Source organism: Pantherophis guttatus, chromosome 6, assembly GCF_059756535.1.
Source record: "Pantherophis guttatus breed Tessera chromosome 6, ASM5975653v1, whole genome shotgun sequence".
Classification (NCBI taxonomy): Eukaryota; Metazoa; Chordata; class Lepidosauria; order Squamata; family Colubridae; genus Pantherophis; species Pantherophis guttatus.
This window is the reverse complement of record NC_142068.1, coordinates 69,091,476-69,113,955: the sequence shown is the minus strand read 5'-3', so window position 1 is coordinate 69,113,955 and position 22,480 is coordinate 69,091,476. Positions and strand designations below refer to the sequence as shown.

The 22,480-nt window shown below is 40.4% G+C and overlaps 1 protein-coding gene across 1 annotated transcript in view; it reads right to left on the bottom strand.

The window, feature by feature from the left end:
* PDE6C (phosphodiesterase 6C) overlaps nt 1-17,355 on the bottom strand; it is a 40,015-nt gene extending 22,660 nt beyond the window's left edge. Inside the window, exons 1-7 of the mRNA XM_034430339.3 lie at nt 16,796-17,355; nt 4,381-4,533; nt 3,316-3,405; nt 2,899-3,039; nt 1,311-1,385; nt 1,156-1,220; nt 993-1,059 (exon numbers count right to left, since the gene is read on the bottom strand). Coding sequence (XP_034286230.1) covers nt 993-1,059; nt 1,156-1,220; nt 1,311-1,385; nt 2,899-3,039; nt 3,316-3,405; nt 4,381-4,533; nt 16,796-17,275 — 1,071 coding nt within the window. The 5' untranslated portion in view covers nt 17,276-17,355. The remainder of the gene's footprint in view (nt 1-992; nt 1,060-1,155; nt 1,221-1,310; nt 1,386-2,898; nt 3,040-3,315; nt 3,406-4,380; nt 4,534-16,795) is intronic.
* Nucleotides 17,356-22,480: the final 5,125 nt, after the last annotated feature.

The following is a 22,480-nucleotide window of genomic DNA, read 5'->3' as shown; positions in this document are numbered from 1 at the left end:
TTCTGATGGCCATTCCTTCCACAATCATATGATCACACTTTGGGTGCTGGACAACTGGCCTACATTTACAGTTGTTTGCTGTATCCCACAGACATGAGACCATGATTTAGGATGGGTTTTTTTTTGCTGGAAAGTGGTCTTTACTTCCGGTTTCTGGCCAAAAAAACGGCCATCTCAGACGATAGATTTGCTTAATGACTCTAGTATTTGCTTACTTACAACTAACTAAAGGTTGTACAATTGGGCACAGTCACATTGTGACCCACTCAATGGACAGCATGACTTACAACTATAATTCCAGGTTCAATTTCGATTGTAAGTTGAGGACTACCTGTAATGGCTGAAGATGATTGTTAACCACTCACAAAACACATTAACTAGAAAAGATAAATGTTTTGCCATCCACTTCCTTTTAGTGTAGTCTCAATATACACACCATCTTCTAAAAATCTAAGCTCCAAAATCAATACAAATGAAGAATGAAGCTATACAATGATTTTTTTGGGAAAAGTAGATTAATTGTAAGAGTTGTATAACTACAGACCTCTCTGGACTCAGCTTGCAGCTCCTCAAGGGAGGTAAACTTCATTGTTTGGGAAACCCTGATCTAGAAGCTAGAACAGGAAGGCTGTAGTAAGATAGTAGGACTTTGCAAGCCAACAGCTTCAGGCATAATCCACAATTTTTCATGAATAGAGCTGAGAGAAGTCCTGATCTAGAATCTTGAGCTAGTGTCATTCAGTGTGGATAACATTAAGCTAAATAGACAAATGGTATATTTTTGGGCCACAGAACACAATTAATTTGTTCACAGTCAAATAGCCTAAGTAAGTACACATGAAGTAAAAGAGGGTCACAAATAATTGCACCACAATGTTATTCCTTTCCACGTGCAAGATTGTGAAATTAAAATGATTAGTTCAAATGTGAACATGTAGATTTCCACACATAGCCCCAGAAAGAATTGTAGGAAAGTAACATCTGGAACTTACAAATCCATTTACAGCAACGTAAGTTGGTAAGCCAGTGACAAGACACCAGTGATCTGCAGGAGGTGACCTTAAGACAGAGAATGGAATAAAAACCATCATTTCCTATTATACCATGAACTCCTACAGCTATTTACTATTTGAACCCCTAGTAAGAAGCACTTACGGAATTACTTGGATTTGTTCTTCTCCATGTAGAATATAATCGATAATCTTATAGAAGTTCACTTCCTAAACACAACAAAAAAGCAATACAAAAATCTTAAAACGTATCAACATTCCACAAATTGCAATTTGGACAGATGAAAGATATCTACTCACCCGACCATCAGGGGTCTTTGGTCCTTTGTAAGGCTCTACTTCTCCCAATTTAATTGGCCATTCATCATAAAATTCCTGGAAACAATTACATATTATTGAAGGGGCTCCTGAATAAAAGAAGCTTGTAAAAACCTGGGTGTCCTCCATATACAGTATTTTAGACTTCAATTCTCATCCTTGGCCATTGGATAAGAGAAAATCTGTTTCTGATAGGTTGCCTAATTCCTAGAAAACTCAACCAAGTATACTGTAAGCTCAGTACACAGTAGCATCCACAGAGAAGGACAAGACAGATGCAATGGGTGGCAAGAATAACCTTGGAAGACAGGAGGAAGAGCTGCAGCCAGGGCATTGGTTGGACAAGAGAAATTTCAACCTGCACAAGGAGTGGAGATGCAGAAAGCATCTCAAAAGAGACCCTCCCTATTTATCTAGAAAGTAAAGACAGGGGAGAAGGGAAATGCTTCCAAAAATGCAAGATTCTGTGACTGTAACCTTACAATAAAAATAGTGTTAGTACTCATGGATTTGATTTCCTGTCTGGACTATTGTCAAAAGACTGAGAATAACCTCTATGGCTATTATGAAATGGAAATCCTGTCTGTTGTGCGTTGTATACTCAATGCATGTAAAGAGAGGGCAGGGCTTCTCTCACTCTGTAGTCTATTTTTGAGCCCCTCATCAGAACATTTGGACCAGGGCAGGACAACACTTAATATGGTTAAAACACTGGGGTCCCCCATGTCCTCTGAGTTTGGTGGTTTTCTTGCAGATGTTCCATTACCAGACTAGTAACATTGGCAGTACCGATATTATCATGCGCCGATGATGTTAACTAGTCTGGTAATGAAATGTTGGCAAGAAAATCACCTAGCTCTGAGATTTTCTGATTTTTCTTTAAGAAATTTCATTTCTCATCCAATAAACTTCTTCAATTCAAAACTGAACAAGCTTTTTGCATGAGAAGCGATCTGGACCAGTTCACCCTCTCCTTCGGCAACCTGGTGGCCCTCGGCTCCCTGGGGATCGCCATATCAATGGCAAACTTAGTCCAGACACCTGATTGTCGTAGCCCACTGCAGCCCAGAACTCCTGAACTCAAGCAATCCACTAGCCTCAACCTCCAGAGTAGCTGGCTTAGAGGCTTCTGCCTCTGCGCCCGGCTATTGGATGAGAAGAGAAATGTCTTAAAGGAAAGTCAGTAAGTCCAATTGCCTTTATATAAAAAAAGCACTTTTGGGACTACGGTTGACTGAGAACCTCTATAGACACATTCAAGCTTAGAGAGCACCAAGGAATCCACAGTTCAACCCTGTGCTACAAATATTCTCTTCTATGGTTAAAACAACAGGGTGGGCAAGATTTCCCTTAAACAACAGGTTTCTGAAAGACAAATAACATTTCCATTCTAAACACACTTTATCTGAAACTATATTGATTGCAATATAATTCATTTTCAAAGATTGTGTTTTTCAAATTTTTTGTTTATGGCTCAGTTATGATTTCTATATGACAAGAGGCTTTCCTTGGAAGCAAGGAATGATAAAGAGTTAAATTGCTTTCTGGTGGTAAATAAAATTATACTGACCTTCTCTTTGGTCATATCCAGCAGACCAATGGAATATCTTTCGCAATTTAAATATTGTCGAACAGTGTACATGGCTTTGTGAAACTGTCGCTCAATATCTGTAAGTTCTTCAAATACTTTGTTGGCAGACCATAAAAGTATCTATTGAAGAGAAGGCAGAATGGGATGGAGGGGTAGTATTTTAATACGTGGCTGATGAGAGATAGAAAAAACATAACGTCTGTTCAAACATTCAAGGCATTTGTGATATTATCTGATAAAGCCTATGACATAATAGGCTGTTTGGAACTAACACAGTTACCAAATATAGGCAATGGCAGGTTAACATGTCCTCGTGGCAAGAGAAAAGATAAAACCAAACTATCTGTACAAAAAATTGCATTTAGTTGACTATTAAAGTAGATAACAATCACCTACCTGACTCTTTCTAAGTTCAATGTTATACAGGTATGTCATGTGGCATTGTTTCACAGCAAGTGAAAGAAACTGAATATATTTATTAAAGACCTGCAAAAAGAGAGAGAGAGAGAGGGAGAGAGAGAGAGAGAGAAAGAAATGTACAACAAATTATTGGGCACTATCAGCATTTTCTCAGCCTTGGTGACTTCAAAATATGTGAACTTCAATTCCCAGAATTTCCTAGCCAACTGCCTGGGAGTTTAGTCCATACATTTTTAAGTTGTCAATGCTGAGACCAAATTTATATAATTACAGTTCCATGAGAACGAGATGGGTGGCAAATAAACTTAATAAGTAGACGATAGAAAGATAGATAATGAGATAGTAAGGAAGTTAACCTAATGGTTGTCTGACTCTTACTGGAAAAATTTGGCCTGCAGACAGAAGGCAATAAGGGTCTTGGTGGAGCCAGATGGTAACTCTAGTGCTATCATATATCCTGCTCTTGAAATAATCACAGTAGAAGTAAATAATATTAAAAGAATGGCAAGTTAATAAATACAACCATAGTCAAAATCAAATAAAGTACATAAAGTATATAGAAAGAAACATTTCTATCTTGAAAAGTATTGAACATTGGCTGGTTTATGTGATAAATCATCGCTTGCCACCAGTACTGTAGGGAGCAATGGCGTCCACAGTGAAATCAAAATTCAAGATGGCAGCCACGATAGCTGAATTAAAGCCCATTTCTTTTTTATGTGCATTGCATGCACAACAACATATTTTAAAAGGCAGGGCTTGAATCACACAGTTGAAGACTTCCTCTTAATGTTTGGATACTCCCCTGTTCCCCCTTGCAGACGCTTCTATTAGGCAAGTGGCATCTACTGTGAATATATTTAGTTGAAATACACCTCTTTCGTCTTAAAGTTTCTCCTCTGATGTGCGTAAGAAATCCATGGAGTGAGCTCATGTTAGGCTTCAACAATACTAAAATATAAGATGATCTCAAGCTGCTCACTGAAAGAGGTGAGATTAAGCAAAGCAATGTATTTTCTTGAAAAATAAATCTGTACTTACTTCTTCATCCTCTTTAGTGAACTCAGAGGCATTTTGTTTATTAAGTGCCATGAAAACAGCGAGAACTTCCTTATTTTGCAAAATGGGAATGGTGAGCATATTGTTGGTCGTATAACCAGTTTGCTTATCCACAAAGTCAGAGAAGTGATTATTCTGAAACAAACAGGAACAGTTAGTTTATTTTTTCAAGTGTGAGTTAGGATAACCCTCAGGATATATTTCATCTGCAAAGAACTGAATTGTACTGCTTGTCTCTAACATCCCTGAGAGATAAGTCTCATTTATCCCTTAACACAGAGAAGTGTATTGAGGGAATGGCACAGTTATATAATGACACCTGCAAGAGGGATATAGGGAGGCAAGTGATGAAACACACAAATCATATTGTGAAGTATGCGGATGACATGGCAATGATGGGTCTGATCCGGGATGACAATGAAGAAGCTTATAAGGAAGAAATGAAGGCTCTGGTGGACTGGTGCAATAAAAGTACCCTGGTTCTAAATGTTAATAAAACAAAAGAGATCATTGTAGATTTTAGAAAGAGCTGGTGTAGTCATACCCCACTCAGTATCAAGGCTGTAGCTGTAGAGATGGTTGACAGTATTAAGTATTTGGGGGTGCAAATAACTAACAAGCTGAACTGGTCTCTCCAGACGTCATCCTCAGTAAAGCGTGGAAATCAGCGTCTGCATTTCCTGTGTCGGATAAGGAGAGCACATCTTTCTCCTTCTGTCCTGGCTACTTTTTACAGAGGCACAATTGAGAGCATTTTAACAAACTGCATGACTGTTTGGTTTGGTGGCAGCAGTGCAGTGATGGGTTTCTACCGGTTCGCCTGGTTCGGGCAAACCAGTAGTGGCGATGGTAAGCTGAGAGCGAACCAGTTCGCTCTGACTGTCAGGTGGGCCCTTGCACCCACCCCTGTGCTATACCTACCTATATTCATTTCTTTTTAGCCCAGCTGATAGGCGCGGCAGAGCGGATTACCGCACCTCAGCTGTTCTGAAATGCAATGTGCTTTGTTTGGCGTGCATGTGAGCGAAGCATGCGTGCAAGCGAAGTTTGCAAAGTGCGCACAAAGCGCATGCACAAAGTGAACTGGTTGAAAACCACCACTGCAGCAGTGCCTCAGGTAGAAAGTCCATACAGAGAGTAGTGAGGACAGCCAAAAGATTATAGGAAGCTCACTTCCCTTTATTCAGGATACTGCTTATAAGCGCTATGTGCTTAGAGCTCAAAGCATTGTTAGAGATACACCCACTTCATGATCTGTTTCTGTTGCTCCCCTCTGGGAGGAGGTTTCAAAATATTTCTAGCAGGACTACCAGATCCTGTAACAGTTTTGTTTCCTATCCCATCTGTCCGGTAAACTTGCAAGATTTATTTTTCTCGCCATAAACATGTATACATCCAAACTCGACTGTGTTGTTTCTCTGGGCCATATAATATAGATGAGTATATACATATTATTTATTTATTTATTTATTTATTTATTTATTTATTTATTTATTTATTTATTTATTTATTTATTTATCTTGTCATGTTCATGTAGTGTAAAATTGGAGGTGGTGACCCTTTAAGAGTTGTATGCAATGAAATTTCATTTTTAATGTATGCCAGTTAGTGTACATTCGAAGTGACAATAAAATTTCTATTCTATTCTATTCTATTCTATTCTATTCTATTCTGTTCTGTTCTGTTCTGTTCTGTTCTGTTCTGTTCTGTTCTGTTCTGTTCTATTCTATTCTATTCTATTCTATTCTACTCTACTCTACTCTACCCTACCCTACCCTACTCTACTCTACTCTACTCTATTCTACCCTATTCTTGCAACAGAAGCGCTGTCATCTACATACTGTATTTGCATGTGGTATCATAACCCAAGCGTGAAAGGGATGATCTTCTAATGTCACAGCATATTTTGTCATTTTTGCATGATATCCTAATTAGTTCCACTGTAGGTTTTCCAGATAACTTCACTTTGGATTTGAAAGCAAATAAATACATCTAATTACCCAGGTATGTTCACCTAGTGCATTCTAACAATGTGTCTTCTCCTAAAATCAAACAGCAGGTGTGTAAGGCAGTTGCTACATGATCCCTCTAGAGCTGCAAAATATGTTATTCTTCTTTGCACCTTTTACAGAGTCATCTGAACCAGATTCGTATTACCTATGATTAGTAGATATCCTGCACGTATATTTGCCTTCTTTTGTAAGTAGATATCTTGGTCACCCAGATTGCCCAATGCAGCTCATAGATGAGGTACCCCTTGTTATGTTGCATGTAATTAAGTCTTGTGCATCAACAGAGAAGATACAGTACATGAAATCCTGATGGATCAATAACCTGTTCTTTGTAACTATAATTCACTGAAATTTTATATATCATTACTTTGTTGATATTAATACTTTTAGATACTTTTACTTTGTTGTAATTTTAGAAATTATCATATGTAATATAATGTTAGTGTTCACATTATAATTTTATATAGGCTATATTCTCACTTATAGATGTCAGTTGGGGTTGTTTTACAAATGAATTTTAACTCTGTTTTAAATTTTATTCTGTTTATTAATTATTATCTGGTCTTTGACTACTATAAATTGAAAATTGAAATCAATCCCAAGGAAAGATGCAGCTACCATAGAGTTGCAAATGAGGCCCCCTCTTCATCACATCAGCGTTTGTCTTCAGATCCAAAGTGCTGCATGGACCCCCCCAAAAAATATTTTAATAAATTACTCAGTTCTGCTTTGGCCTTTTGTCTTGTGGAAACATGGAGAAGACAAATGGAATTATTCCACTTGAACCCCACCGTCAATTCCCAGATAACTAAACCTGTGTTTTTGCATGAATCTCCATGCATGTATAACAAAATACTTCTATTCGTTGGTTAGGAGGCATGATACCAGTCTCTACCTCTGTGCCAGATTTATCTGCAGCAGTGTCTCTTTAAGTCTCTCTCTCTCTCTCTCTCTCTCTCTCTCTCTCTCTCTCTCTCTCTCTCTCTCTCTCTCTCTCTCTCTGAAAATCGGCAATACCAGGATGTAAGCCCTGCTCCATTGTATGTGCAATTTGTCCCATAGATTCTACAACTATTTGAACCTTCTTAAATATAAATACATAGAAGATAAACTGAATTTCAACATATGTGTATGAATAGAGGCACAATTTGCCCAGTTCACAATATGAAACAGTGATTGGATGACATTTCAATATATACTTTGTCATTGAAAAACTAAACTAAATGTACATAACACAATTAATACTATCTCCTTTGGACTATAACTCTATATCAGCCTGCTTACAGAAGCAGTTTTACCATCTTATGAAGAAAAAAATTATTTCTTTATTTATCAAATTTGTCTAGTCCCCGATCTTGTGAGAAGTGAGCCAAGGTGGCGCAGTGGTTAGAGTGCAGTACTGCAGCTACTTTAGCTGACTGCTAGTTCAGCAGATCAGCGGATCAAATCTCACCGGCTCAAGGTTGACTCAGCCTTCCATCCTTCCGAGGTGGGTAAAATGAGGACCCAGATTGCTGGGGCCAACATGCTATTTAGTATACTGTCTTTGGTATAAGCTGCCCAGAGTCCTCGGAGAGTGGGCGGCATAGAAATATGACTAATAAAATAAATAAAATAATAAAAGTGACTCTGGGTGGCATAAAGCAAAAAATTTTAAAAAATGCAAACCATAAACACGTTGGACACAGTCATATTTAAACACACACATACACGAGATTCTATCAGTAATAAAGCCACCTCAAGATCCCACCAGTTCTCTGAGACCTACCCCCACCCCGACATCTGATGACAAAGCCAGATCTTGAGGGACTTCTGGGAAATGAGGAATGAGGCTGATCTCCCTTCAGGATTGAGAAGGTCCCAAAAGACAAGTGCCACAACAGAGAAGGTTTCCCCACCACCTCCTTGGGCCTACCGAGAGACAGCATGCCTCTCTTGTTGGAGCTGATGGGACAAGCGGATGTAATTGGGGAGACATGGTCCCTCAAACAACCTGGCCCCATGCCATGAAGGGCTTGAAAGATCAAAACCAGCATTTTGAATTGGATCCAGAAGCAGACTGAGAACTAATGCATCTTGCGGAGCTGAGACATAACATGTGCTGTTTTAGCACATATAACTGCTCATCCTACTGTATTTTGCACCAGCTGAAGCTTCCAGGGCAGCCCTGTATAAAGCACATTACAGTAATCCAATCAGGAGGTGACTAGGGCATTAGTAACTGTGAGCAGAGATCCCCAATCCAGGAATGGGTGGAACTGGTATGCAACACAAAGCTGTGCAAAGGCCTTTCTAGCCACGACTGCCATCTGCAGTCCTGAGGCCCACAGATTGTGCTCTGGGTGTGTGATACTTCACCCCATGGTGACAGACAAGGTTACCCAACAGCTTCACATAAATATTAAATAAGTGTAGGGACTCTGCATCATCTCACATACTTGGTTCTCGGGCAGGATCTCTCCTCCTTGAACACACCCCAACTGGATCCGACAACAACACAGTGCCACCTACCCACAATCTAGACAATCCAGAAGGATACTATGTTCAATGGAATCAAAAGCTACAGAGACATCAAGTAGGGCAAGGATGGATGGATGATTCCCATCCTGTTTTGCCAGAGAGCATCTAAAACCAACGCCACTTCCATTTCATACCAAGACCTGAATTCCAACTGAAAGGAAAATTGATAACCTATTTTGTCCAAGGTCCTCTAAAACTTCTTCATAACCACCTTCTCAATCGCCTTAGATAATGGATGAGAATTGCCCAGCATAGTGGAACTCGGTGATGACTTCCTGAGGAGGGGGCAAACCAAATCCTTTTTGGTTTTTGGTAAAGGAACAACTCTCATTCAAGTCAGAGTTTACCACTAATGAGTCCACTCACATGACAACCGACAGGCTATTTTAACAAGCTAGGTGGTGCATGCATCTAGAAAACAGTCCTAAGGACCCTGTCCATTTCCTTAGGCCCAAGAGGTTCAAAATAATCACAAATAACAAGGCAAAGCTCTTCTCTAGGCATCTTCTCTGGACCTACAACAAGGATGGAGTCCAAGAAATTTAAGCAACTTTGTGCAATAGATGCTGAACAAATTATCCTGCACATTTCTGTAAGAAGTTCGCTGAGCCCTTTCTTCCCAAGATGGCACATTCATCCTAAACAAAGCCATGTATGCAAAAAGGATGCAGAAGCATTGATGCTTTGCTACCCTTAACATCACAAGGTAGGCCTTAATAGCATCTCTAACCCATGTTTGGTCAAGTTCGCCCTTTGTTGAGCACCAGTGTTTATCTAGATGTCTCTTCTCATCTTTTCATCTCCGTCAGCTCATCCATGAACCACAGCAAGTGGCGGGATCCATAAGAGGGGAGAAATTGCATGGGTGCAATTCCATCAAAAGCCTTGGCAGCCCTCCTATTCCAAGTAGCAACCAAGGCCTCAGATGCACTGTGCAGCAACTAGCACAGCCTGTCAAACTCAAGGCCCGCAGGCCAGATCCGCCCCACGGGAAGCTTAGATCTGGGCTGCGGGGCCACCCTGGAAACAGTGAGGGACCGGCCCGTGGTGCCTCTGCCAGCGAAAATGGGCTCTTGAGTTTTGTTTCCGGCTGCGATGACCTCCTGCAACCCTCTGCCAGCAAAAATGGAGGTTGGGAGGGCTCCATTTTCTCTGGCAGAGGGTTGCAGAAGGCCCTCACAGCTGGAAATGGAGCTCAGGAGCCTGTTTTTGCTGGCAGAGCACTTGGGCTGCCACAGGCGCCCCCAACATGAGTGATATCGAGCAGGTCATACCCACTCTGGCCACACATACTCCCCCAGGTCAAACACAACCCTGATGTGGCCCTCAATGAAATTGAGTTTGACACCCCTGAACTAACAGGAACTACTCCCCGCTCCCTCTGAAACCCATCTGGATCGATCCATCACCAGGGGCAAATCAATCTAGTGCATCCAGCCTCCTGCAGTGGACAGTGACTCTAGAGAACCAATGCTTATCAGGGCGTGATTTGACCATGAGAATGGGGACACCAAGAGCGCCCCCATTTCAGATCATATAACCACTGCTCCAACAAGAACACCTGTCAGATCATCAGTATGTGGATGATCAGGAATAGCCCATGGCATCAGGATAGCCACGAACTCCCGAACTATCTCAGATTCCTTGCCCAAAGAAGACAGATTGAAATCATCCAAGACCATAAATCTAGGGAATTCCACCAAAAACCCAGAAATTAGAAATTAGAAATTAGAAAGAGCCTTGGTAGTACAGTGGTCTAAGGCATCCTGTTATTAAGCTGGTTATTAAGACCAGCTGCCTGCAATTACTGCAGGTTCGAATCTCGCCAAGGCTCAAGGTTGACTCAGCCTTCCATCCTTTCTAAGGTAGGTAAATTGAGGACCCAGTTGTGGGGGCAATAAACTGACTTTGTATAAATATACAAAAGGATGAAGGCTATTGCTGAGCACATTGTAAGCCGCCCTGAGTCTCCGGAGAAGGGCGGCATATAAATCAAATTTAAAAAAAAATGGAATCAAGGTGCTCAGGCAGGGAGTTGCCATGTAGCAGAGAAGCTGGTACAGCAGTAACAATCCCAACTCATCCCTAGAGTTCAGCTTAATGGACTGGTTCTCATATCCAGTCATCTGTGGAAAAAGCACCCCTAAGGGATTCCCACATGACAATCACCAAACCTCACCCAGTTTAAAGGGGAATTATTGCCCTCCTCAGAAACGAGAAGTGGAAAACCATGCTGTTTTTATGAGAACACTCTCTTTCCTCTTTCCAGGAAGATTCGCTTACCTCAGGACCATAACCAACTTTTTATAGCAAAGCTTTGGGTGAAGCCTGGAATACCTCACCAAATAGCCATTTTTATTTATTTTATTTTTTAAAAAAAGTTTTTTATTTTGAAAACATTAAAAACAAGACACAAACACACAACATTTATATACATATCACTTTTCCCTACAGCTACTTCGAAGTGATCCTTTCTTACTATTTACATCTATTCACACATATTTTAACTTTATCTTATTCAACAATTTATTTTCCATCATTCTTTCTTTCGTCTAGATCAGTGGTTCTCAACCTTCCTAATGCTGCGACCCTTTAATACAGTTCCTCCTGTTGTGGTGACCCCCAACCATAAAATTATTCCTAAAACCATTGAAAATATGTGTTTTGCGATGGTCTTAGGCGACCCCTGTGAACGGGTCATTCGACCCCCAAAGGGGTCCCGACCCACAGGTTGAGAACCACTGGTCTAGATTGTACTTTGATCTTCAACATTTTTTCTCCCCTCTCTCCTTTATTCCTCTTTCTCATTTTTCCTATTCTCCAAAATAGCCATTTTTAAATCCTAAACCAGAAGGAAATTATCACATGATGTATTAGCCTTAGTGAAGTTGTAGTTTACACATTGAGGCCCCTCTTACAGGTAATAAAAGGGGCTTCATTTGTGGAGTGGTGACCACCATCTTGCCTTTTTTTTATATATATGCTTCCCACTCCTTCCAAGGCTTCAGGGAGGGAATTTTCATTTGAAATGCAATTAATTAGGCCAGGATGGATAGTATTAATGAAAAAGCATTAATTGGTCTCCCAAGATATACTGTACCTTCTTAAACATAAAGGACTGTTCTGAGTTTAACATATATGAGATCTGATTTGGAAAGATCTAGAATTTCTGGGTTGCTGTCATCGGTTTGTCATGCAGATTTTTACAGTCCAATTCCTGTAATTCTACGTGCAATAAAACAGGAGTTGCTGCAAATTTAATCTTCCCCTGTTAAGAAAGGGGATTTCTTATGAGATTTCAATATTGGTTTTATTAAAAAGGGGTTGTTAAGTATAATGCTTCCTGTTCTCCTCCTGATAGGATTACCATACAGTACTTGGTCTGCAAAAATCTGCATGGCCACTAAGAGATATAGAAAATTGAGCTGAGTGTAATTTTCGAACCCACGCATGGTCTCTTCCACCAGGAAATTATCAAGTCAATGTGTAATGTCAATTTTTTTTCATAAAAGCAGAGAGTAGGAGATACAGTTCAGTTATTTTTGAAATGTTTGCTTATTTCTAGATGTTCAAGTTGAGCACACAGGAAGAAACCAAATAAACACACAAGATGAATTCCCGCATCCACAGCTTAGTTGATTTTGGGAAAGAATGGCTTTGTCTCTGGAGAGCTTCCTAAGATGATTTTTCTAAAAGTTGAATATTACTGTTTGTCTGGGTAATTTCACATTAAATAAACTATTGTTCATCATCTCCCACTCAAATTAGATATTGCATTCTAATGAGCCAGAAAGAGCATACTTTTTTGCAATTAACATACACAACTGGGGATAGGAGAGAGAGAGAGAGAGAGAGAGAGAGAGAGCTAATGACAGAAGTATTGTTGACAACAACATCAGGAAGAAGGAGTATGAGCAACTGAAGAAGTACCGTGGCCTGAAAGAAGCACTAAAGAGGATGTGGAAAGTAAAACCCAAAGTGATCCCCGTGGTGATAGGAACACTTGGGGCTGTGACTCCTAAATTGGGAGAGTCTTTCCCAACAGATCCCAGCAACAACATCAGAGCTCTGTGCCCAGAAGACTGCGGTGCTAAAAATAGGTAAGATATTGCACAGAAGTCTCAAACTTCCAGGCCTTTGGTAGAAGGCCCAAGACTGAGGAAGACACATACTACCTACAGAGATTATGCAATTAGAGATTACCTTGTTTCCTTCCCACTGACTAATAGGAACATGCAGAGATCATCATCCAATCAATGTTTTTCTCCAAGCTACCACTGGTTTTAGAGTATGTCCGCTCCCCCTACTCCCAAAAAAAGTGGGGATGGAGTTAATTGGCTGGTGCCCCTGCTGTATTTTTAATAGTTAATACAAGTAGTCCTCAACTTACAACAGTACATTTAGTGACCGTTCAAAGTTACAATGGCACTGAAAAAAATGAGTTATGCCCATTTTTCACACTGTTCACGACCGTTGCCGCATCCCCAGGGTCACGTGATTTACATTTGGATGCTTGACAACTGACTCGTATTTATGACAGTTGCACCATCCCTGTGTCAGGTGATCATCTTTTGCAAACTTCTGCCAAGCAAAGCCCATGGGGAAACCAGGTTTCACTTAACCATCTTACTAATTTTACAACCTCAGTGATTCACTTAACAAATGTGGCAAGAAAAGTTGTAAAATGGGGCAACATTCACTTAACAAACTTCTCACTGAGCTACATAAATTTTGGGCTCAATTGTGATCAGACTACCTGTAGTGGTCAGGGGGGCTTTTTATCAGGTTTGCCTGATTTACCAGTTGTGTCCCTTTCTGGACCGGGACTCCTTATGCACAGTCACTCACACCCTCGTCACTTCCTGTCTGGACTATTGTAACACTCTCTACATGGGGCTCCCCTTGAAGAGCACCTGGAGGTTCCAACTGGTCCAGAATGCGGCCGCGCGGGTAATTATGGGAGCAACTCGATGCTCCCATGTAACACCGCTCCTGCGCGAGCTGCACTGGCTCCCGGTAGTCTTCCGGGTGCGATTCAAGGTGCTAGTTTCCACCTTTAAAGCACTCCATGGCATGGGACCTGGGTATCTACGAGACCGGCTTCTGCAACCAATAGCCTCCCATCGACCGGTACGCTCTCACAGAGAGGGGCTCCTCTGGGTGCCGTTGGCTAGGCAATGTCGGCTGACGACCCCCAGGGGGAGAGCATTCTCTGTGGGGGCCCTACCCTCTGGAATGAGCTGCCCCCAGAGATTCATAGGATTCCTGACCTGCGTACCTTTCATCGCGCCCTAAAAACATTATTATTCCAACAAGCAGGGCTGGCCTAATAATAATAATATTTTATTATTTTAATGGGTTGTTTTATTAGAGTTTTCGGCCAATTTATTTAATTGTTTTAAATTGCTTTTAATTTTTATATTGTCATGGTTTTATTTCTGGCTGTACACTGCCCTGAGTCCTTCGGGAGAAGGGCGGTATAGAAATTTAATAAAATAAATAAATAAATAAATAAATAAATAAATAGTGTAATCATCGGTGATACAAGAAAAATATGAAAATGTTGTGTGCTTAACCAAGAAACACATCTTTCTTTGAAATGTATGCATATGAATTACACAGAGATTCTTATATTACAGAGAACCTATATTTTCAGAATTCCCTTATGCAAATGTAAAGATGATGGCAGAGGGAGTTTTGACTGAAGAATGAAATAGGACATTATTGATATTAATAGTGGTGGTATCAAAATTATAACAAAATCATAATCGTGAAACAGTTCAGAAGTGCAGGATTATATCAACAGGAAGGGATCATATCAGAAGGAAGAGATCAGTAATTGGGTGCTAATATTGAATTTAAAAATGTCTGAAAAATTACATTCAAAATCTGTATTGGGGACTGGATATGCAGACAGGGTGGTACTATAATATTCATAGGTTACATTAGTTATTAACTCCTCTTTTTTTACTCTCATTAGAATCAAACAATCCAACTCTTCCTGTCTAGTTCAAAAGATACACACTTTCTGTAGAATGCAATCAAAATTCATAGGAAATGTTCCCAAAGTGATGTTCTTTAAATTAGAGGATATAGAAACAGAATAGAAAAATCTCTCTGCATCAATGAAAAATTACATGTAACTGCTTTGTAAGATAAATAGGTATACCTATCTAAAAGGATCAGATTGATTATGGAATCCATAAGTGGTATGAACTGCAGTGCACCCACAAGAATGGAAGGGAAGGGAAAGGAAGGGAAGGGAAAGGAAAGGAAAGGGAAGGGAAGGGAAGGGAAGGGAAGGAAAGGGAAGGAAAGAAAAGAAGGGGAGGGGAGAGAAGAGGAGAGGAGAGGAGAGGAGAGGAAAGGAAAGAAGGAGAAGGGAGGGGAGGGGAGAGGAGAGGAAAGGAAAGGAAAGGAAGGGAGGGGGAGAGGAAAGGAAAGGAAAGAAGGAGAAGGGAGGGGAGGGGAGAGGAGAGGAAAGGAAAGGAAAGGAAGGGAGGGGGGAGAGGAGAGGAGAGGAGAGGAAAGGAAAGAAGGAGAAGGGAGGGGAGGGGAGAGGAGAGGAGAGGAAAGGAAAGGAAAGGAAGGGAGGGGGAGAGGAGAGGAGAGGAGAGGAAAGGAAAGGAAGGGAGGGGGGAGAGGAGAGGAGAGGAGAGGAAAGGAAAGAAGGAGAAGGGAGGGGAGGGCAGGGGAAAGGAAAGAAAAGGAAGGGAGGGGAGGGGAGAGGAGAGGAGAGGAGAGGAAAGGAAAGAAGGAGAAGGGAGGGGAGGGGAGGGGAGAGGAGAGGAGAGGAAAGGAGAGGAAAGGAAAGGAAAGGAAAGGAAACGAAAGGAAAGGAAAGGAAAGGAAAGGAAAGGAAAGGAAAGAAGGAATAGATGTCAGGATTTAAAATTCTACAATAAATTTCTTCCAAATTTATTGCAAACTTAGTATGAAAATCAAAACCGCTGAATTCATTTTGGCTGCAATTCAGGATGATTCCCAGAAAGCAGATCATATTTTAGATCCTTGTTTAATGCTACGCTTCCTATTTATTTCAGTCTGTTTCCCCAAGAGAAAAGTCTTAATGGATTATGTCCCTGGTTCAGAAATAATTGCAGGAGAACATAACCACACAGCCAAGAATTAAATTAATTGAGCCACAAACCTATTGTGATTCAATCAATCTTAATTATGGTCACAGACTAGAATTGGCCCGTGGTGGTTTGTTTTAGTCAAATATCTCTCTGCAGCAGAAAAATCAACCCAGGTGCTACCTGGGAAATATCAAGCGATATTTGATGCATTGCCTGTTGCTATCAACAAGGGATCTTGGTAGATAATCCTTTTAATTCATAAAGTGGATTACAGGAGAATAAACCAAGGAGATCAAGAACAATCTTACCTCATTGGACTTAGCACGGTACTTCTAATATTCATGATAGAGGGAATTCCCTCAAACTAAAATAGGGCGATTGTCTCAAATTATACAGAAACCAATATCTGTGTGTTATTAAATAAATAAGACTAATTTCAGCCCAGTTTGAAATCAGGAGGGGCACTAGGTAGGAGCTTAGACCTCAACTATTTCAGATATGGATTTGCTTTAGAAATAACAGTCCTTCCTTCTTCTGTCTACTGTTTAAATAATGCTCTAAAATAAACACATTTAAGATGCTGAAGAATATGAATTGTTAAATAGTGTCCTATTTGAAAAAAAAATATTTACATTCTGCCAGCCATTTCAGAGACTTGGCACATTTAAGGAAGTCTCTATAGTTCTATAGCCCCCTTAATTTTTTTTAAAAAAGTCTTTTTACACGATTCCAGAACATAAAATGACTTTATCAAATTCTTCAAATTCAGAAAAAACTCCTACTCACCTTCCTTACATCTGGAATATTAAATGATTTCTTAGTATGAGCAGTCCAACCTACTATCCCGATGTCCAGAGGAAAAACAACTTCTCTATTAGGATTCACCAAATTGTCATCATAACTGGAAGTAGGGGTCACATCGAAGAGTCTGCTAGCTAGCTCTGGGGTACCATTGCGGGAACGGCAAATAAACATGCTACACTTGTCAGCTGCTAGTAACTGTGCCAACCTTTGCAGGACTTTATGTGAGATCTTTTCCATAGCAGCTTCGTCGTCCTGGATTTCGTAAAGCAATTCCAAAAGTATTTCACATTCTTCTACCTTGGTCATCTCTTTGAAGGAGATACCTTCCTTCAAATTCTCGGTGTTGACTCTGAAGAGGTTCGTTAATGCTTCTGGGCGAAGTCTTTTATCATAAAACTCCTTGGCAAATTGCGGGTTGTTGTCCAAATATTTTTCAACATCTTCTTTATTGATTTCACCCATCCTGCTTGGCTTCTATTTGGCAGATTGTTGTTGTTGTTGTTGTTGCTGTTGTTGTTGTTATTGTTGTTGTTGTTGTTTTACTCTTGCATCCCCACCAAAACCCAGCAAAAGTCTTATTTTGCTTCTAATGGAAAAAGGGTATGTTGTTTATTATATCTCCAGCAACTATAGACTCTAGATTTGTTCTGTGGGCTTTCCAACCTTCTAAAACCCTTGAAGTATGACAGCAGTCCAGTAGCTTATGCCTTCTTAAGTGAAGGATCCAGTGACTGCTAATTAAAGAGATGTCAGGACACTAAATCCTTCAGCACGCTTAACTTACCTATTCTAAATCAGACATTTGGCATGATAAACCAATCTAGCCATTGCTACATCATGCACAGTATAGAAAATATACCTATAAGGTTGTACGTGTATATTTTCACTTGCTTTTGCTTGCTCTTTCTTTTTTATTAATTTTCCCATGGAGGATTTGCATAGACAATCTTTCGCTTCCTGGAGATCTACATTAGCACACATTGACTCTTTTCAGTATAAACCAGGGGTGAAATGCTCGTGGTTCGGACCGGATCGTCTGATCCAGTAGCGATGGAGGCAGGTGGTTCGGAGAACCGGTAGCAAAAATCTCTGCCCCCCCCCATTGCCCAGCTGAGCCATGCAATCATCAGAGGCTTTTTTTTACATTTTTAAAAGCATTTTTTCTACAACCTCTTTGGCCAAAAAAATGCTTTTAAAAGTAAAAAAAAAAAGCCTCTGATGATCGCACGGCTCAGCTGGAATCATCAGAGGCTTGAACTGAAGAGGTTGTAGAAAAAATGATTTTAAAAGTTAACAAAAAAAAAAAGTTGGCCACACCCACTCATATTACCCCCCCACCAAGTCATACCCACAGAACCAGTAGTAACAAATTTTACATTTCACCACTGGTATAAACGATTCATCAATCTTGGATACACAAAGCAAGCTAGGATGTTTTAAAGGATTGATGCTGCTTTCTCCATGGAAGGAACTATGTAGGGCTAAAAAGCATAGCACGGAATTCATATACCAAATAAGAGAGCCAGTTTGTGCAATGGTTAGGGCATCAGGCTACAAGGTGGGAGGTCATGAGTTCTAGTTCCACCTTGGGCATGAAGCCAGCTAGATGGCTTTGTGCCAGTCACTCTCTCTCAACCCTGGGAAGGAAACAAACCATTTTTGAAAAACTTTGGCAACAAAACTGCAGGAACTAGTCCAGTCAGGAATCAATGCTGATGCTCAAAGGCATCAAAACATTAAAAAAAAACCCAACCAACCATCCAACTATCCAGCTCTGAAAAGAGAAGAATTGCTACCAGCCGGAAAGCTGAAATACATAGGAAGGGTCAATAAAATACTTTAGGTTATTATTCTACACAAAGAATTAAGGGAACTTGTAAAAATTGGCTGTAGAGTCCTTGGTGCTCTCTGAGCTTGGTTGGGTTTTTTTTTTTTTTGCAAACCTCATTCCAGTGATGGGTTGCCCCCGGTTCGGACTGGTTCACCAGAACTAGTAGCGGGAGGCTCCACCCACTGACCTGGACGTCATCATAGGTGATCTGCGCATGAGCAGAAGAGTGCACACGGGCACGATGCAAACCGGTAGTAAAGGTAAGTAGAACCCACCCCTGCCTCATTCCCTTCTAGTATTGATGATGTTACCTAGGTGGGTAATGCAATGTCTACAAGAAAACAAGAAAGCTCAGAGAGTACCAAGGACCCCACAGTTCAAACCTGAGTTACAAATTTTCTCTTCTATTGGTACAATTAGCTGTATTTTTTAATTTAGTACCGTAAATATGGAAATATAATTAAAAGTGTATTGTGTGACTTTGTATTCAAAGTCACTGTAAGATCAAAATAAACTAGATTCCATTTAAGTTAGATGGAAAATTCATCTATGCACCTGATTTGAGAAATTCTACGTTCTATTGTATCTCTCATGATAGATTGACACTAAGGGTTACTCCACACAATCAGTTTGTTTCAGCAGAAGTATGGTCCATAAGAGCCACTAGCCATCTCTGCAACATTGCCCTCTTTTTGTCTCCAGCCCCACCTGGAGGCCAACTTCCATTAGTCTTTTCCAGCTCTATTTATAAGTATAGAAGCTGGTAGAGATTGCACTGTTTGGTTCAACTGCTTCACTTCACTTCATTGAAGGTGACTATTTCCAATGTGAATGTGGTAGGAATGCTCCCCTCCTCTCTAAATCAGAGGTGGGATTCACTTAGCTTCGCTACCGGTTCGCAAATGTGAGCATGTGCCTCCTCTGCGCATGCGCAAGTGCTTCTGCATTACATCTGGGTGGTGGGCAGAGCCTCCCGCAATCACCACTACCGGTTCGCTTGAACCGGACAGAACCAGCAGAATCCCACCTCTGCTCTAAATGTTTCCTTCCAAAGCTATTTCTGTCTTGGGATGCCAGTTTTCTTCTGAAGGAATTTTGACCAGTGAATCCCTCTTTTCTCCTTTGTTTTCACAGTAGACTATTAAAGCAGTGAATCTTCAGTGCTTGTAATTCTTTCGCAGGACAAAACAAACTAAACAAAATGACTGGATATGCACTGGTCAGCTCTTTTTTTTCTTTCCCTTGTTTTTGTTCCATTTGGTCCATTAGCGGTCCATTATGAGTTTTGGTAGAAAAGAAACCAAAGACCAAGATGAAAGAATTGGACTGTTGAATTTGTGAAACACTAGACTTAAAAATAATAATAATTTATTTATTTATTTATTTATTTTATTAGATTTTTATACCGCCTTTCTACTGGACTCAGGGCGGTGAACAGCCAAGAATAAAAACATCACATGCAAAATTTAAGATTAACATTTAAAAGAATTAAACAAGTTTTGACCCAATATAAAATTTAAAACACCCCAACTAAAATCAATTAATAATTAAAAATATCTAAGGGGGGGTCAAGCCAGCCCAGCTTGATGAAATAAAGAAGTTTTAAGGGCACGGCAAAAAGCATAGAGATCTGGGATCCTATGTATCTCCGAAGGCAGGTTGTTCCAAAGGACAGGTGCGCCCACAGAGAAGGCCCTCCCCCTGGGGGTTGCCAGCCGACATTGCCTGGCCGACGGCACCCTGAGGAGTCCCTCTCTGTGGGAGCGTACTGGCCGATGGGAGGCTATCGGTGGCAGAAGGCAGTCCCGTAAGTACCCAGGCCCTAAGCCATGGAGCGCTTTAAAGGTGGTAACCAACGCCTTGAAGCGCACCCGGAAGACCACCAGGAGCCAATGCAGCTCACGCAGGAGAGGTGCTCGCGCAGGAGAATGTGGCCGTGCGGGGGATTATGGGAGCAATGGGGCGCTCCCATAATCCCCCGCGCGGCCACATTCTGCACCAGTTGGAGCCTCCGGGTGCTCCTCAAGGGGAGCCCCATGTAGAGAGCATTACAGTAGTCCAGGCGGGAAGTGACGAGTGCCTGAGTGACCGTGCGTAAGGAGTCCTGATCCAGGATGAGATTTTTTTTTGTTAACAAGTTCACTGAAATGTCATTTCACTTAAATTTTCACTGTATCTGAAGTTTAATGAGATGCAGTTTTAAAATCAGGTGAAATTGACTAAGAGTTCTGTTAATTTTCACTTTCTAACACAAGGGACAGGAAGGAGAATAAAACATGCTTGGGTATTGTTGTGGCTTAGACCATGCCACTGATGAAATACATCACAGGGGAAGTGCCAAGGAGAAGGCAGCACCAACGGAGGAGGGCTGACGTAAAGGCTTATCAATGAACGCCACATGTCCTCAAAGACCCATACATGAAAAGAAATGGAATTGGTTGTTTGCCTTCCTAGAACAGTGGGAGGGGTAAAGACAGAATCCCAGGCTATCCCGGAGGGCCAAAGCACGAGAAGGGGCTGAAATCTGGAAAGAGGTTTCTTAAGCTGACTTCATTTCCAGCCTATTTACGCAAAGGAGTCAAAAGCTGCTTACGGCCACAGTGGAAAAAGCCTTAAGAGTTATGCATGTTTACGGAGATCTAAGTCTCTTAGAATTTAATAAGACCAATTTCAAATATTTGTTTGTTTATTTAATACCCTTTGCCCAAGATAATTAGGGCACTTTTCAGCAAAACAACAAATAACAAAACAAATCTAGGCAATCTATTTTTTTTAAAAAAAGTAAATTATCCATAAATAACAACAATGAAAATAAATAACCAGCTTAAGTGAACATCAGTAGTGAAGAATTATTTTATTAACATGGTATTATAAGAGGAACAATAGCAAATGCCTTCCAAATGTGTGCAAATCCCTTTATCCATTTATAATTTTCTTAGTTTAAAAAAATGATAGCAGTTCATTCTTAAGGAGAAGATGGAGATTTATGTGTTTGATTCTGTTTTCAGGTGAGACATTTTGGCACTTTCCCTACCACCAACCACCATCATCATGATTAAATTTGAATTTTAAAGAAGTGGTGAATCAGATCGATTTTGTTCTGATTTTCAGGCAATTTTGGCATAGCCAGAGCTTGTTATTTTAATACATATGTTGCTTTTTGCCTTTGATGTTTGTGGTTACTATAGCAAATGCAACTATTTATGGAATCATTCTTAGTGATGCCTCAGCCTTGAGCTTCTGCAGTACGTGGATAGTCTAAGAAGGATAAAAGATGAGCAAGTGATTATTTAAATAGCTTCAAGTCCCAGGGAAATGCCAAAGGTATTTATGAGGTTCTACTTGCTCATCCAGTATTTACATTTAAATACTGTAACCATAGCGATAGCAACTCATTCTCCTACTTATCCCAAATGGCTAAGTTTTTTTAAAAAAAGAAAGACCAAAAAACCCTGGTTTTGTCATGTTATCAGTGCAACCTTTGACAAGATATTTAAGCCAAGGTTAATTTGATCAACCAAGAACGGTTGAATACTTCATTCACTGCTTTTTCAGCATCCTGCAAGTTTGAAAAGGAAGAGCTTCTTAAGTTTCCTTTTGCATTTTATGCTGTATGAATGTTTATATTTTGAACGAAGAAACGATCCAGCTTTTATTTTTTTTAAAGGAATGACATCAATCCAGAGCATTGAAAAAGGATCTTTGATTACCATTCAAATGCTCGAACTAGCTCAACTTCAAATATAATTTTATTTCCGATAAAATTTGTAGTGACTGACTTTCGGTAGTAGGTTTCAATTTCATCCGCTACCGGTTTGCTCTGCGCATGCGCAGAG